Source organism: Elgaria multicarinata, chromosome 11 (assembly GCF_023053635.1).
Source record: "Elgaria multicarinata webbii isolate HBS135686 ecotype San Diego chromosome 11, rElgMul1.1.pri, whole genome shotgun sequence".
Classification (NCBI taxonomy): Eukaryota; Metazoa; Chordata; class Lepidosauria; order Squamata; family Anguidae; genus Elgaria; species Elgaria multicarinata.
In genome coordinates this window covers 21,732,933-21,749,654 of record NC_086181.1, presented here as the reverse complement: position 1 = coordinate 21,749,654, position 16,722 = coordinate 21,732,933, and the positions used below count along the sequence as shown (strand labels likewise).

General features: G+C 40.9%; 2 protein-coding genes across 2 annotated transcripts; both read right to left on the bottom strand.

Annotated features, from left to right (window-relative positions):
- Window positions 1-7,412: 7,412 nt before the first annotated feature.
- Window positions 7,413-8,348, bottom strand: LOC134406899 (olfactory receptor 4D9-like). Its single transcript, XM_063138545.1, has one exon. It carries the CDS (start codon window positions 8,346-8,348, stop codon window positions 7,413-7,415), a length of 936 nt encoding a protein of 311 aa, XP_062994615.1.
- A 6,707-nt stretch (window positions 8,349-15,055) lies between these two features.
- On the bottom strand, window positions 15,056-16,021 carry LOC134405397 (olfactory receptor 4D1-like). Its single transcript, XM_063136642.1, has one exon. It carries the CDS (start codon window positions 16,019-16,021, stop codon window positions 15,056-15,058), a length of 966 nt encoding a protein of 321 aa, XP_062992712.1.
- Window positions 16,022-16,722: the final 701 nt, after the last annotated feature.

The window sequence follows — 16,722 nt, the reverse complement described above, 5'->3', positions numbered from 1 at the left end:
TGTGGTGAAACACACACCTGGGATGGAGAATTAGCTGTCAGACTGATCAATGAGTCTTCTGTTTAGAGAAACTAGGATCCATAGAACCATAGAAGATGTCAGATTATAATGGATAGGGAAACATCAATGATATTTCTTTAGACAAAGGGAAGGGGAAAAACAGAAGAAAAGCTAAGATATCAGGACAAAGTGTACCTCCTCCCATATGTACCTACCCGGACCTTAAGATCATCTACAGGGGCCCTTCTCCATGAGCCCCTGCCAAAGGAAGTGAGGCAGGTGGCTACTAGGAGGAGGGCTTTCTCCGCTGTGGCACCCCGGTTGTGGAATGAGCTCTCCAGAGAGGTCCGCCTGGCGCCTACACTGTACTCCTTTCGTCGCCAGCTGAAGACCTTTTTATTCTCTCAGTATTTTAACACTTAACTTTAACTTAAATTTAAATTTTACTGTTTTAACTCTGTATTTTAATCTTATATCAATTTTGCTGCGTGGTTTTATCCTGGTTGTGCTTTTAATACTGTATTTTGTATTTGTGCTTTTAACGTGTTGGTTGTTTTATCATGGTTTTAATTTTTGTGAACCGCCCAGAGAGCTTCGGCTATTGGGCGGTATAAAAATGTAATAATAAATAAATAAATAAATAATAAGCAGCGGGAGAGAGAAAGAAGTATTCAGCTATTGTGTGGTATAGAAACGTAATAAATAATATAAATAAAACATTTCATAATTATTATTTTGCCATTCACTGTACTAGACAAGAGAAATAGGGCTAAAAAAAAACCCTTTAAGAACATTTCAAATTCATTGGGTAGAATTAAGCACATTTATCTCCCATCAAAACAATAATTATTCTAGTATGATACGGAGGAGTGCTTAAATGTGATTCATTTCTAATTTTTATGTTTTATTGCTCAGGCCATAAAATGTAATTAATCAAACATCATAGCAGTTTCTAACTGAAATTCTAAGTGTTGCTGTGCTGTAACACATTTTCTATCTATGTTGTGATACAATAGCTTATTTATTTATTTGATTTATTTATTTGCATTTATATACCACCCAATAGGCGAAGCTCTCTGGGCAGTTCACAAAAATTAAAACCATTCAAAGTATAAAATAACAGAATAAAAACATGATATAAAATACAATATAAAAACACAACCAGGATAAAATCAGCAGCAGCACAGAAATACAAATTTTTAAAAATACAAATTTAGCTTTTTACCAGCAAACTTGCTTTTCTTCTAAAGGACTGCAAAATTTCAGTGTCATGTTGGGTGAAGAACATAGGAAAAGCCATGCTGGATCAGACCAAGGGTCCATCTAGTCCAACATTATGTTCACACAGTGGCTAAACAAAGGTTGTCACACAGAGGAGGGCCAGGATCTCTTCTCGATCCTCCCAGAGTGCAGGACACGGAATAACGGGCTCAAGTTAAAGGAAGCCAGATTCCAGCTGGACATCAGGAAAAACTTCCTGACTGCTACAGCAGTATGACAATGGAATCAGTTACCTAGGGAGGTTGTGGGCTCTCCCACACTAGAGGCCTTCAAGAGGCAGCTGGACAACCATCTGTCAGGGATGCTTTAAGGTGGATTCCTGCACTGAGCAGGGGGTTGGACTCGATGGCCTTGTAGGCCCCTTCCAACTCTGCTATTCTATGATTCTATGATTCTAAACAAATGCCAGTGGGAATCCCACAAGCATGACATGGGGGCAACAGCACTCTGCTGTCCATGTTCCCCAGCAACTTATGTACAGAGTCTAATTTCCTCTGATACTGGAGGTAGCACACAACTATCAGGACTAGTAGCCATTGATAGCCTTCTCCTCCAGGAGTTATATAAGAGTGACCAGATACAAAAAAGGGCAGGGCTCCTGCAGCTTTAACTGTTGTGATGAAGAGGAAATTTCATCAGGTGCTGCATGAATACTATTGATATCTGCTGAAATTCCCATTTTTATACAGCTGTTAAAAATATAGGAGACCTGTCCTCTTTTCCATATGGTCACACTAGGTTAAACCTTCACCATCCTGCTGCTAGATTCACCCCCACTGCCCTACACATGTGGGGGCTAAAGACTTCCATAGGCACCAAACAGGTAGCTAGAGAGGAGGGTTTAAGCTTACACACAGGAGGTGGTGCCCTACCAGATCTTACCCACTTGCCTACTTGTGAGTTAAACAAGAAGAGAGTCAACTGCACACTACAAACCTGAACATATTGTGCCATTTTATCCTTTAAATGCCTTTTGAAAATCAGGATGGAGAAAGTGAGCAGTTTGCTAAAAAAGGAAAATCTAAGGAAAATAATACATTCGGTGGTGGAATTTATGCTCCTTGTTAAGTTGACATTTTATCAAATATTCCAGGTTCAAATAATTAATAAGACAGATTCTTTCTTAACATATTAAGGACCAGCTATTCTAAAATAATATTTAAATCCATGTTGAAACCCTATCCTCCCAGAGATAGCATATTTGTATTGTTTACTGGAATGCTTACCAATATAGATACAACTGTTTTTTATGATAATATACAGGGTGTGATATATTTTTTTCTCAAGTCTTTCCTTTCTTCTTTTTTCTTTTTTTAAAAAGTCAGTATTTAACTTTCTTTTGTACCAATGATATTAGCAAGGCTCCCCTTCCCAAATTTGAATACTTATTAATTATTTTGCCAGTAGTGACATTCTGAAATAAATATTAGGAGAAAAGAAACAAAACAGAGTGTCCACAAGAAGATGATTGCACATAAGCAAAGAGAGTAAGGAACTAGGAATATGAAAGAAGAGATGTTGGCATGCAAAGAGAATCACAACCTCTCTCAGATCTTCATAGAATCATAGAATAGTAGAGTTGGAAGGGGCCTAGAAGGCCATTGAGTCCAACCCCCTGCTCAATGCAGGAATCCACCATAAAGTACACCTGACAGATGGTTGTCCGGCTGCCTCTTGAATGCTTCTAGTGTGGGAGAGCCCACAACCTCCCTAGGTAACTGGTTCCGTTGTCGTACTGCTGTAGCAGTCAGGAAGTTTGTTCCTGATGTCCAGCTGGAATCTGGCTTCCTGTCACTTGAACCCATTATTCCATGTCCTGCATTCTGGGATGATCAAGGAGAGATCCTGGCCCTCCTCTGTGTGACAAGCTTTTAAGTATTTGAAGAGTGCTATCAGTAGGTTTCCATTTCCCCTGTGCTAGAGATGTACATATTTGAAAGTTTCACATTCTCTGCATTTTTAAATAAATAAATACATACATATACCTCAAGTTCTTTGTGTCCCAAATATGAAGATATTTCCAAATTTTGGTAAATTCTTTGGTAAATTTGAAATTCTAATAAAAAAATGAGTTGAAATAAAATTTTCAACTATCTGCAACAGCCAAATAGCTACAGTTATTTCCAGTCAAATAGGTGCAGTTATTCTCAGTATAGAGAAGATCATGTTGTATTTGCTTGCCATGAGGCTGTTAAAGATGAGGAGAGTACCAGAAAAAGAAGAAGTGGCAACCCTAAATTTGCACTACCACAAGTATGATGGAATATTCAGGTATTTAAACCCAGACGTTTAAGAACTAAACACTCAAAATTCTGGGCCTGGAAAGATGTATCTGTCTGTTCTGGTTTCTCCCACATTGGATTTTTCCTTTAATAAATATATATATATATTTCTATCCTAAATATGAATGAAATGCTTATTAAAAATGAAATACCCTATGAAAACATATGCCCCGACAATGTTTCATAGCATATAAGATAACTGGTCTCCCATCCATAGACTCCTTTTTCTATATATCTCTTGACTTATTAGTTCAAACAAAAATTAACTCACCTATCAAAGAAAAATCCATGGATCATCTCACTGGTCTACATATTTTCCAGCCTTGTTGTCTCCTTTCAGAGATCTGCAGAAATAGAAAAGCAGAATAAAACTGAAGTCACTCCCCTCTCACCCAATGTGGCAACATCAAGGAGTTTGTTCATACTGGGTTGTATTGCTTTCCCCCCGAGCTTCTTTCATTTTTGCATTATGTTGCATTGTTCTTTTTTGTTTGTGTCTTTTTCCTAAGGAGCAGTTTTAGCATTTGAAGACCAGAGTTCAAATGACAGTAGAAATAGTCTGAAATGAGAGAGAGAGAGAGAGAGAGAGAGAGAGAGAGCGCTTCAGAATACTATTTTAAAAGCTTCAGTATGACTATTAGAATAATTAAGAAGCCACCAACCTATGTCACTGCATTCCATTCTTCTTTTCTTAATGATAAGAGATTGAACTAGTACAATTACAATGTAATGTACTGGGAAAGTTTTTCATTAAATAATGCACATTTCCCTAAAGGAGAAATTATGCTAATCCTACAAATACATTCCTGAGCCAATTCCAAAGCACATCTATGCAGAAATGGAAATACAGTTAGAATGAATAATGAAATATTGTCTGCGCACACACACAAAACTTAACAATATAATTTCCTTCCCACCCCCATGTTCCTGCTTGGAGGCCCAATGTTGACTCTGGCACTCTAATCTCAGATCAGATTATTTAGGATTATGGGTAAAATTTGGAAAGACTGAGAAGGAAGAGGGTGGCACGGAATTGGTCTAATTGGCTTCCAGGTTTCCTCATATATATGGGAGTTATTCAGCAATGCTTCCCGGAAAGAGGGTACGTTCTTACAAAGTATTTGGACATGATTTATAGGGCTTATATGGAATATGAGGGTGGGGCTTGGTTGGCCTATGATGAGTCTTTTCATCGTAGAGCCGCCATCGAGCATTACTTGCATTGGGACATGAAAGACCTTGATCTTTGGCTTCAATTTATGACGCTAGCAAAACCGGGCTTTGGCAGGCCGGGTAGTTGGACCTTTTGATACTCCACCCTTGGCAAACCTGCAGATTTCACCTCTGGGCATAGTACCCAAAAAGACATCTGGGGAATTCAGGTTGATTCACAACCTGTCGTACCCTAAGGGAGAGTCTGTAAATGATTATATTCTGGAACATTTGGCTTCTGTGCGTTACACTTCTTTTGATGCAGCTGTATCAATGGTGCACAGGAATGGGAAAGGAGCATTAATAGGGAAGTGTGACATTAAGTCCGCTTTCTGCATTTTGCCCATACATCTGGAAGATTTTGATCTTCTGGGTTTTAGTCTCCAGGGAAAATATTTTGTCGACAGAGCCTTGCCAATGGGCTGCGCCATCAGTTGCGCAATGTTCGAACATTTCAGCTCCTTTTTGGAATGAGTTTTAAGAACCAGGTCTGGAATGCAGGATGTCATTCATTATTTGGATGACTTCCTTTTTTCTGGACTGGCCAATTTGGATCAATACATCTTTTTGATGGAAGAATTTCAAACAATGGCCAGGGAGATGGGAGTTCCATTAGCTCATGAGAAAACGGAAGGCCCCACTACTAACGTCATGTTTTTAGGCATAGAAATTGATTCAATACAGCAGTCTTGCAGATTGCCTCACGATAAACTAGATACATTACAGTTTAAACTACAGGCAATTGTGAAAGCAAAGAAAGTTACTTTGCTGCAACTTCAAGAAATAGTGGGGCATCTTAACTTTGCCTGCAGGGTAATCACACCAGGTCGGGCCTTTATCCAATGTTTGTGTGAGGTGATGAGGGGCCTTGAGGGAGGATTTAAGAGTGTGGTTAGGTTTCCTGAAGGATTACAATGGGATATCCTTTTGGAGGCAGGAACTGCTATTAATAGCCGAGATGCAAGTACATTCAGATGCACCCGGTGCTAATGGATTTGGTGTGATATGGGGCATTTGTTGGTTCATGGCACAGTGGCCTAGGGAATGGCTAGAGTCTGACATTTGTAAAGACCTCACATTTCTAGAATTTTCCCCAATTGTTGTGGCAGTTTATGTTTGGGTTAAAGAGATGTCCAACTCAGTTGTACACTTCTGATGTGACACTCTAGCCACTGTACATGTTATTAACTCCCTTTCTTCACATAATACTTGGGTTATGTCTCTGGTTCATGTGTTTACAATGCACTGCTTGCATTATAATATTTTATTCTGGGCGAAGCACATTCCGGGATTGGAGAATCCCATAGGTGATGCTTTGTCATGTAATCAGATCGACAGGTTTCAGAGTCTGGCTCCTTGGGCCCAGCAGTTCCCAGAACCCATGCCAACGAATCTGTAGGAGACTGGGAGGCAAACATAGAAAGAGCGGTGTGGCAGTCTTTAGCCCCTAGCACCAGGGCAGCATACAGTAAGACTGGTGGCAAGTTCCATCTCTTCAGAGATAGCGTGGGATTACAGCAGGTATGGCCAATTCCCATGGACCATATTTTACAGTTTTGCATGACTGCACAGATAAAAGTTTGTCTGCCAGGACAATAAGCAGGAAGTTGGCGGCCTTAGCTTTTCTGGCCAAACTGCATGGTGTCAGTTTGCATGGTGGACTTCCAGGTAAGATGTGCAATACGAGGTTGGGCTAGGATTAGCCCAGCTTGCCATGATCATAGGCAGCCCCTATCGCCTGAAGTATTATTGGGTTTGAAGAATGTATGGCCTTCTCTTTGTCATTCTTCATACGAAGTCACTTTATTTCATACTGCTGCTCTAACAGCATTTTTTGTAGCTTTCAGGATTTTTGAAAAGGAAAATTATAAATACAGCATTGACTCTCCTCTCCTCTCCGTAATTTATTCGAATCTGTTTTTTTACAAGTTTACCTATATGATACATGGGATTATAAATACTTAACTAAAGGTAATCAAAATTTCATTTGAAGAATCAGCTTCTAACACCTCAGGGACAACTTCCATGTATAGAAGAGGGTGTCCTCTGTAGACAGTTATCTCTACACATAGAAAGCAATGAGAACAGCTGTTAGTATTACTGTTTTGATATGTTAAAGATCTGGTCTTAGCTGATGATGTAGAAATGGTTCAACACTTGATATCAGCAGCTCAGTTAACAATATCCTGTAAATGGAAAAAGCATGAGTACTTGGAGGAATGGTTTATAAAAAAATATGGGATATAGTGTCTAAGGTAAAAATTACAAATTTGATTAGAGTAAGGGAGGGTAGACAGTTATATCAATCTTTTGTTGAAAAATGGACTTTTTTTATATATACTGGTCCAATAAAGTGCAAGAGAATGCTAATCCACGTTCCCTATTAGAGATATTATGAGGCAGTGTGGGCTGCATTTTATATCTGATTTTTTTCTTGATTTTTAAAATGAAACATGAATGATTTACTATTTATCAATTATTTGTATTACTGAATACTTGTAAAATAAAGAAAACAACAACAACAACAACAACAATAATGAACAGCTAGGAAGAGGGTGCAGTCATTCAGCTCATCCTCACATCTCACAGTCTAAAGTTATGATCAAACTGCAACTACAGTGACAAACAAATATTTCCCTATCTTCCTGACAGAAGAACTCTTTTTAATGATTTCCGAATGGCGTTCTTCATCTCAGTATTTCTCAGTGTGTAAATGAGAGGATTTAACATAGGGGTGAAGACTGTGTAGAGTGCAGAAAGAGCCTTGTCAGCTGTACATTCCCGGAAAGGTCGAGCATAGATGAAAATGCAGGGTACAAAATGGATGCATACCACAGTGATCTGGGCCCCACATGTGGAGAGAGCCTTCATCTTCCCTTCAGTAACATGTGCTCTTATCTTGACCAAGATGATGGTGTAGGATGCAATCAGGATGATGAATATAAGGGTCGTGAGAAGCCCACTGTTAGAAAACATTAGCATCTCTGTAACAAAAGTATTTGTGCAGGCCAGTTTGATAACTTGTGGAACGTCACAGTAATAGTTGTTCAAGATGTTGGGTCCACAGAATGGTAATCTCATCATTAAAGCTATTTGAACAATGGAATGAACAAAGCCGCCCAACCATGCTCCTGCCACCAACCCGACACATGTACCTTGGTTCATTATGATGAGATAATGAAGTGGTTTATGGATAGCCACATACCGATCCAATGCCATCACCATGAGAAGGAACACTACAGCACCCCCGGTGAAGTGAAAGAAGAACATCTGTGCCAAGCATCCACCAAAAGAAATAACCTTATGCTGTGATGCAAGGTCCCACAGCATCTTTGGCACTGTGACTGAAGACTCACTGAGGTCTATGAAGGCCAAATTTCCCAGTAGGAAGTATATCGGGGAGCAAAGGCTTTGGTCAAGGATCACTGTGATGATTATCGTGAGGTTGCCTAGCCAAGTGATGATGCAGACTATCAGGAATGCAACAAAGAGGACATACTGCAGGTGGTGGTCTGCTGTGAGGCCAAGGAGAATAAATTCTGTCACTCTGCTGGTAAAATTTTCTGGTTCCATTATTAACACTGAAAGAAAAGTACAGTGATGAATTTCAAATGAGCCCAACCCATAAGATTCCCCTTCCCTTTTATTTAGGTGCCAGCTTATATACTTTGTTGACATACAGTATCTTCAGTGAGCACTCTGTGAAAGTATTTCCCCTTTTCACAACTTCTAAATGTTATTTCTGCACTACCCGATATTCACAAAATATGAACTATTTCATCATCAAGAAAATACAGGGTTTAACTGTGAGTTTTGATTAAATTTTAATTCAGGAATGGGCTGATGTCTTACTTGGTATAATTACTGGACTCCCATGGTTTACCACTGGGGCCAGTCACAAAACAATGAGATTGATTGGGGTTCATTAATTGGACATTTTGCACAGGATCTATATGTGTTCATCCTAGCTTCTGAATGAATTGTCAGTATCCTTAAAGAAAATGGTGACTGGCATGTTCAAGAACAAACATTAACAGTGCCCTAGTAGAACTGCACACAGATTAATGCATTTTAAACTCTAAGAACCGGTCAGAGCCGGGTTCAGACATGAAGCTCACTGAGTGGCTTTAGGCCAGCCACTGACTCTCAGCCTCACCTACATTCCCAATTTGGATCTGGACCACAGTGTTCTAGAAGGCCAGGAGAGAGCACTAAGTTCTATTCCCAGCTGAATAGTTCTCTGCTGATGTGGGACTTACTCAGAAAAACAGATTCATGACATCACTTCCTCTGGCACTGTAAATAACTGAAGTTCCTCAGGAAGAAGAAAGGAGCTGAAGTGTCACCAAGAATCTCCCCCCCCCCCATTGTCAAGAACACACCATTGTGGCAGATAAAGGCTCATATGGGAGCAGGGACAAGACATCTCTTAGGCATCCAGTGTTCACTCCCTTTTTCCAGACTGGGGCCACAGCTAGACCTAAGGTTTATCCTGGGATCATCCAGGGTTCACCCCTGCCTGAGCACTGGATCCCCTGTGTGTCACCTAGATGATCAGATTTGACCCCTGGACGATCCAGGGATAAACCTTAGGTCTAGCTATGGCCTGGGAGAACTTTTGCAAGAGCAAGCCGAAGTCCACTTGTAGAGATGGTGGCATCTGCCTTAGTAGACAGCCAATTAAGCTTGAATGAGAATGTGACTTCAGTTCTAATTTACAGGAGAATTTACAGGAGAAAAGGAGAAAAAAAAAAGAGAGAGAGAGAGAGAGAGAGAGAGAGAGAGAGAGAGAGAGAGGAAGGACATATTTGTTCATCCAGGCAGAGGACTTTGAATCTGTAGCTATTAAAAGTCTGAGTTTGAATATCTATGGTGACAACTCTTTTTTTCTGACAGCCTCTTCATCTTTAACAGCTATATGGCAGTCAGTTACAACATGGTCCTCTCCTTTGTCATATTGCTCTAACAGTCAGGAAGTTTTTCCTGATGTTCAATTAAAACTGGCTTCCTGTAACTGTTTCACTTGCACTGGTTGAATCTGGGAGTTATGATCTCAACGTTACTCAAAAAATTAACGAATTTTGCCTAGCAGGAAAATGGAGGCTCCCAACATCAAAGACTGGGGGTTAAAATTTGCACGTATTGGGTCCCAGGGGAAAAGGTACCCAGATATTATGGAACTTGGCTGACAGTTGTCAATCTGGATACTGTTTTATACTGTTGTTTTTATATTTTTGATGTTTTAAAATTCTGTATACTTTTTATAATGTTCACTTTTTTAACTTTTGTAAACTGCCCAGAGAGCTTCGGCTATGGGGCGGTATATAAATTAATTAATTAAATAAATAAATAAATAAATAAATAAATAAATAAATAAAATGAGATCTGCCAGATACTGCATCCACTGGTGGTTCCCACTGCTGGCCAGGGAATTTTCTGACTACATGTAGATCAGCTACCTGAACTAGCATGAAGGTGGGAAAGAGCTGGACATGTCAGCAGCGCAATGCAAGACTTCTGGCTCAACACTCCTTTCCCTATATTGATCATAAATTAAAATGGTAGCTTAAAAACAAAACAAAAAACCATGAACACTTTAGCAAAGGGAAGACATGAGACTATTGTGTCCTTAAAATCAAGAATTTGGATAATATATGTTGCAATCTTAACTTAGATTACTGACCATGTGCAATATAATAAGAACAATTAATTACAAAATCCTAAGCTTGAGTACACAACAGTACTTACTCATGGGTGGGAAATGTACGGATTGTGCAAAATCCACTCTGTCTGTATTTCATGGGTTCTCAGATGCCTTTCTTTCTGTCATCTGCCTATCAACACAACCAGATCAAACCCCCCCCCCCAGTTTTTGAATGTCCGCAAATTCCCCCAAACTGTGTGAATTCTCCCAAAATGTGTGTTTTCACATGGGGGTAAATGCACATTTTTGGCAAGGTTGTTTTATTGTTTGCATATTTTCTGTGATGAAATTTGAGCAAAGTTCGCAAAGATGAGGAAAATGGGCCACAAATCTGCGGACTCTGCCTGACAGGAGAGAAGCTGGTCCTCTGTGGAATCTGTGGGTCAGATTCATAAAAAAACTGAATTCATTTGGTTCTGTTGTGGATTTTTTCAACATCTGTACTCCAAATCAAGTGTTCATATGATTGCAACTGACATATTCTCTCTCTCTCTCTGTCTCTCTCTCTCTCTCTCTCTGTGTGTGTGTGTGTGTGTGTGTGTGTGTGTGTTTGTGTGTTAAGCATTTTGAGTTCCTACTGCAATCATAGGTTATTTCCTTTTCCTAAAAGAAAATATAGAAGAACTGACCTGTCCTCAGTGCCAATTGCCTCCAACTGTTGAGAAAAACCTGGAAGTTACATAGAGATCCACAGTTCCACTTTTCTTTTCTTTTCCATCCTGCAGCAGTAACATGTTATATAAGAGGAAGTTGCTTCACAAGTGTTCATGTACTTAATATTTGGCACACAAATTCTAATTGGATACATATTCTTGTGTCATGGGATATGAGCCCTGTCATCTTCAGGGAGCTGAGGACAGCAGTTTACTAACTTCCAGAGATAATAACTTAACTGTTCCTGAAGAATGTAGACTTTATTAACTAACACTGCTAAGGAATAGATGTATTAAGATGGGCCTGTATTGTGGTGAAACATGGAACAGGTGATAACTATGGAGACAGATTGTGGATGTGGTTGGTGTATTGCCCACCTTTCTACCCAGCAGGGATGTAGCGAGCATCTGACTGAGTCTGAAAGTCACAGATTCCTCCACATCTGCCCCCTCAGACCCATTTGGGGGTGTGTGGAGAGAGCGCTCGAGCACTCGCAAGGCCCTGACAAGCTCTCTGCAGTCCTCCACCCTTATTTATTTATTTTATTTATTTATCATACTTATACCCCGCTCCTCAGCCAAAAAAGGCTCTCAGAGCGGCTTACACTTAGGAAAAAAGACAGTCCCTGCCCTCAGGCTTACAATCTAATAAAGACATGACACACAAGGAAAAGGAGTCAAGGAGGGAGGGAGGGAGGAGAGAGAAAGAAAGAGAGAGAGAGAGAGAGTCCAGCAGGAGCAGGCCCCGATGTTACTTCTGCCTGCTCCTGTCCCCTCGGTCCTTCTTCTTCCCCACAGGGCCAAGATGGCAGTTTGCCCTGTGGGAGGGGGGGAAGAGTCCAGCAGGAGCAGGCCCCGATGTTACTTCTGCCTGCTCCTGTCCTCTCGGTCCTTCTTCTTCCCCACAGGGCCAAGATGGCAGTTTGCCCTGTGGGGGGGGGAAGAGTCCAGCAGGAGCAGGCCCCGATGTTACTTCTGCCTGCTCCTGTCCCCTCGGTCCTTCTTCTTCCCCACAGGGCCAAGATGGCAGTTTGCCCTGTGGGGGGGGGGAAGAGTCCAGCAGGAGCAGGCCCCGATGTTACTTCTGCCTGCTCCTGTCCCCTCAGTCCTTCTTCTTCCCCACAGGGCCAAGATGGCAGTTTGCCCTGTGGGGGGGGAAGAGTCCAGCAGGAGCAGGCCCCGATGTTACTTCTGCCTGCTCCTGTCCCCTCGGTCCTTCTTCTTCCCCACAGGGCCAAGATGGCAGTTTGCCCTGTGGGGGGGGGGAAGAGTCCAGCAGGAGCAGGCCCCGATGTTCGATGTTACTTCTGCCTGCTCCTGTCCCCTCGGTCCTTCTTCTTCCCCACAGGGCCAAGATGGCAGTTTGCCCTGTGGGGGGGGGGAAGAGTCCAGCAGGAGCAGGCCCCGATGTTACTTCTGCCTGCTCCTGTCCCCTCGGTCCTTCCTTTCACCCTTGCCACTGAAATTGTACACTTCCCCCTGCTCTGTCAGTGGGGCCTTTGCAGCTACCATTAATGCAGTGTGGTGAAGTGTGCAATTTTCAGAGCCTCCATTACACAATGGAGGCTCCAGAAATTGTGCACTTCCCCCCCTCCACTGCATCAATGACAGTACAAAGGCCCCATTGATGCAGCACAGGTGTGTGTGTGTGTGCAATTTGGCAGTGAGGGTGGAGGGTTTCTGAGCACTCATCAGGCTGAACCGAGCCTCAGAAGCAGCTCACATGGCCCAATGAGCAGGGACAGATGGCAGAAGCAATGGGGCAAGCATCCAATGGGGCGAGCATCCAATGGGGCAGACCCCTATCCCTGACCAAGCTGGCGGAAGTGGTTTCAAATGTGATGATGGAGGTACCTAGGACATTGGTTCTGTGTGATTTTAATTTCCATGCTGAGGCTGTCTCTGGAGCTCCAGCTCAGGACTTCATGGGTTTCCATGACAAATCATGGGGCTGTCTCAAGGATCATCTACACCAAGCAGGATATTCCACTATGAAAGTGGTATATAAAAGGCAGGAGCCACACTACTGCTTTATAGCAGTATTGAAGTGCAGAGACAACTGTTGGGGCCCATTGACACACACCATATGCCACTTTCATACCATTTTCATAGTGTTATGTCCTGCTTGGCATGGATGTGTCATGGGCCCCAACACTTGTCAGTGCACTTCAGTACCACTATAAAGCAGTAGTGTGGCTCCTGCCTTTTATATACCACTCACATAGTGGAATATCCTGCTTGGTGTAGATGAGCCCAAAGTTTGCCATCTGTCAACATATGAAGCAGGGGATAGTCTTGATTTGGTTTGGCTCCAAGCTGCAAGCTGAAAATTGGGGTGGGGTGTTCAAGAAAACCCATTGTCATGGTAAGACCACTTCCTGGTGAGAGTTGAATTTACAGCATTACTTCCCTCTTGCAGGGATTAGGGGACCCATTCAGATGGTCTGCCCCAGGAGACTGATGGATTTCTGAATACTCTTAGGGATTTTCCAGTGGAGAATGCTGGTGATCCAGCCGAGGCTCTAGCCTCACTGTGGAACTTGATTCCACCTGACTGGCCCTCTCTGGTGCTATGGAGTGTGTTCTGCTCCCTGGAATACTTGGGAGTTATGGTCAATGAAGCAGGTAGGATCTCAGCTAGAGCACAAATGGCACAATTCTCAAGCTGAGGCAGCATCCAATATTGGCAAACCATCACTTTTAAATATGTTGCACTAGTGTGAATGACTGCTAGTGCAATGGGAAACTAGCACTTGCTAGTGCAACTGAGGAAGCTAGCCAAAACTTCCTCTAGTGATCATTCCAGCTATTGGATAATGTACATAGTTTGATAAAGTCTAATGACTTGAGAACAAGTATTGCCTTCATCATTGATTCATTTAACAACTCACATTCTCATATGCATTTCAGCAAAATGGGAATAGGTGTGGATGTTTGAAACATCCTCCTTTATTTCCATTGATCATTCATTCATACAATATTCTCAAAATAGAATTGAATCATCATTGTTCATTGCATATCCGTTCTTCATTTCCAATGTATTCCTTAAAGCTCATATGTGACAGAGGCAACACTACACATGAATGGTGATCCACCAGGGATGTGTGTGAAATTGAAAAACAACCTTGGCCCATTGCTCTATCCAATCTGTGCTTTTACCTAAATGCTCCAAAGCAGAATGTGTTTCTTGTAATAAATAAATTAAAAATCCCCATTGTCTCTCATTTAATCAGTAACTTAAGCAATTTGTCTAGTTTATGCACAATATTTCCACACTATAGTCTTGTATAAGACATAATCAGGTTAATAGCACTGTCAAGTCCTGAGTCTGTGAGACTCAAATCCCCTTACACATTTACACATGTATGAGCACACCCACAGAACACACATGCATGCATACACGCAGGGGTATGATAACTTTGAATTTTGGATAATGCTTTAAAAAGAAAGAAAGTTTTTTTCCCTCCCAAACAAAAAAAGCCTTCCAAAAATGAAGTGAAATAAAAAATGCATACTTTCCAGATGTGTGCATTTATTCATTTTTAAATAGCCTGCTGCATCACAAAGGTAAAAAAAAAAGCTCAACAAAAGATAAAATAACTGAGAAGTTTAAAAACAACAACAATGAATGTGGATTATCCTGGCTCTCCAACAAACACAGTATCCCAATGCATAATGCACTGGAATTTCCATCCTTCTTCACTTTAACTTTTCTAGTCATGTTACTAAGAATGGCATCTTTCAGGTTGTTCCAATGAATGGCTTTTCACGCACAGGCATATAGTGTTTTAGTTCCCTGCTAATTAGAATTTATTTATTTTTTAAAAAAGAATGTTTATCTATGTTTATATAGTGTTGAAAATGAATAAAAATTATTATAAAAAAAAAAAAAGAATAAAAAGGGTAACACCTAACAGTGTTCACTAAGGCTCTCCATGACAAACACAACAAGGTGGCCATGTCCTTTTCGAAATCATCAGTTTTCTCATGAGTTTCCCAACTGTCTTTTTCATCTCGGCATTGCGCAAAGTGAAAATCATCGAGTTCAGCATTGGTGTCAAAAGGGTATAGAGGACTGAAGCAATCTTTTCTCCTGGAAATACCTTGAAAGGCCGGTCATAAACAAGCATCCCTGGGACAAAATTTAAGCTCATGACCAGGATCTGTGCAGCGCAAGTGGAAAGAGCTTTGTGTTTCCCTTCTGTGACATGGGTTCGTATCTTCACCAAGATGACAGTGTATGACACAAGTAAGGAAAAGAAGATGACTGTCAGGAGTAGTCCACTGTTACAAACCATCAGCAGCTCTATGACGAACGTGTTGATACAAGCATGTTTGATGAGCTGAGGGATGTCACAGTAGAAATTATCCAGAATGTTGGATTCACAGAAAGGCAGTTGAATAAGAATTCCAATCTGGACAATGGAGTGAGCGAAGCCACCCAGCCATGCTCCTGCCACCAAACCTATGCAAACCCCTTGGTTCATGATAATTAAGTACTGCAGTGGCTTGTAGATAGCTATGAATCTGTCAACAGCCATGGCAACAAGTAAGAAAACCACTGCACCCCCTGTTAAGTGGATGAAGAAGATCTGTGTGATGCACCACTTGTAGGAGATGGTACGAGTATGAAAGAAAAGGTCCCACAGCATTTTGAGTGATGTGACTGATGATTCACTGATGTCTATGACTGCCAAGTTAGCTAATAGAAAGTACATGGGTGTGTGGAGGCTGGGTGTGGTGATCACAGTGATTATGATGGTGAGGTTTCCAAGCCAGGTTGTGCTGTAGATGGTGAGGAAAAGGAAGAAGAGAAGGGTCTGTACTCTGGGATTCTGAGAGAGACCAAGGAGGACAAATTCTGTCACCACTGTGCTGTTTTTCGCCATTGAAACATCTCATTGAAGACTAACAAGCAGGACTTTTCCAGAAATCACTAAAGAACATTAAAAATTACATTATCAAATTGTTCCCTCCAAAAATCACCTATTATACTTAAGAGTTATTCTGAATTCTAGTGTAATATATGTTGTAGAAAATGCTGGGCACCAGTGATAATTGGAAATATTTAAGTCCAAGTGAAATACCATGTTATCTATGTAGCAAAAATGATAACTAAACTGTTTCCACCTGTTAGCACAGTTCAAAAATAGGCAATACAGGCTTCTGTTTAATCTAACATTACATAACCCGGAATGTATTATTGTAGCTTGTAAAAGCCAAAGGCACACTCCATATTCTTATATTCTATCTTTAATATGAAATATTTCAAAATTACTTTACTATTGAAAATATCACTCAATATCCTGAACATGTTGCTAAATCTTCAGCTGTTGTTGCTACTGCTGCATCTGCTATTACTGTTAGGCTGATTAATTTTGTTTTTATTGTTACTAAAACATTGTTTCGTATTTGTGAGCAGTCATTTATATCAAAGTTTGGTTCCAGGATTATTTATTGTGAAAGGGTGCACCTGTTATGTGCCTGTATTTATGAATAGTTGTCCCAGACACACTCAATCATAACAATTATACTTTATGTATATATAATACAAATTCTTTACATTTTTCAAGAAGTCATCCTCTTTCAT

Excerpts from the sequence above, each read along its gene's own strand:
- LOC134405397 (XM_063136642.1), bottom strand. The coding sequence starts at position 16,021 with ATGGCGAAAAACAGCACAGTGGTGACAGAATTTGTCCTCCTTGGTCTC.
- LOC134406899 (XM_063138545.1), bottom strand. The coding sequence starts at position 8,348 with ATGGAACCAGAAAATTTTACCAGCAGAGTGACAGAATTTATTCTCCTT.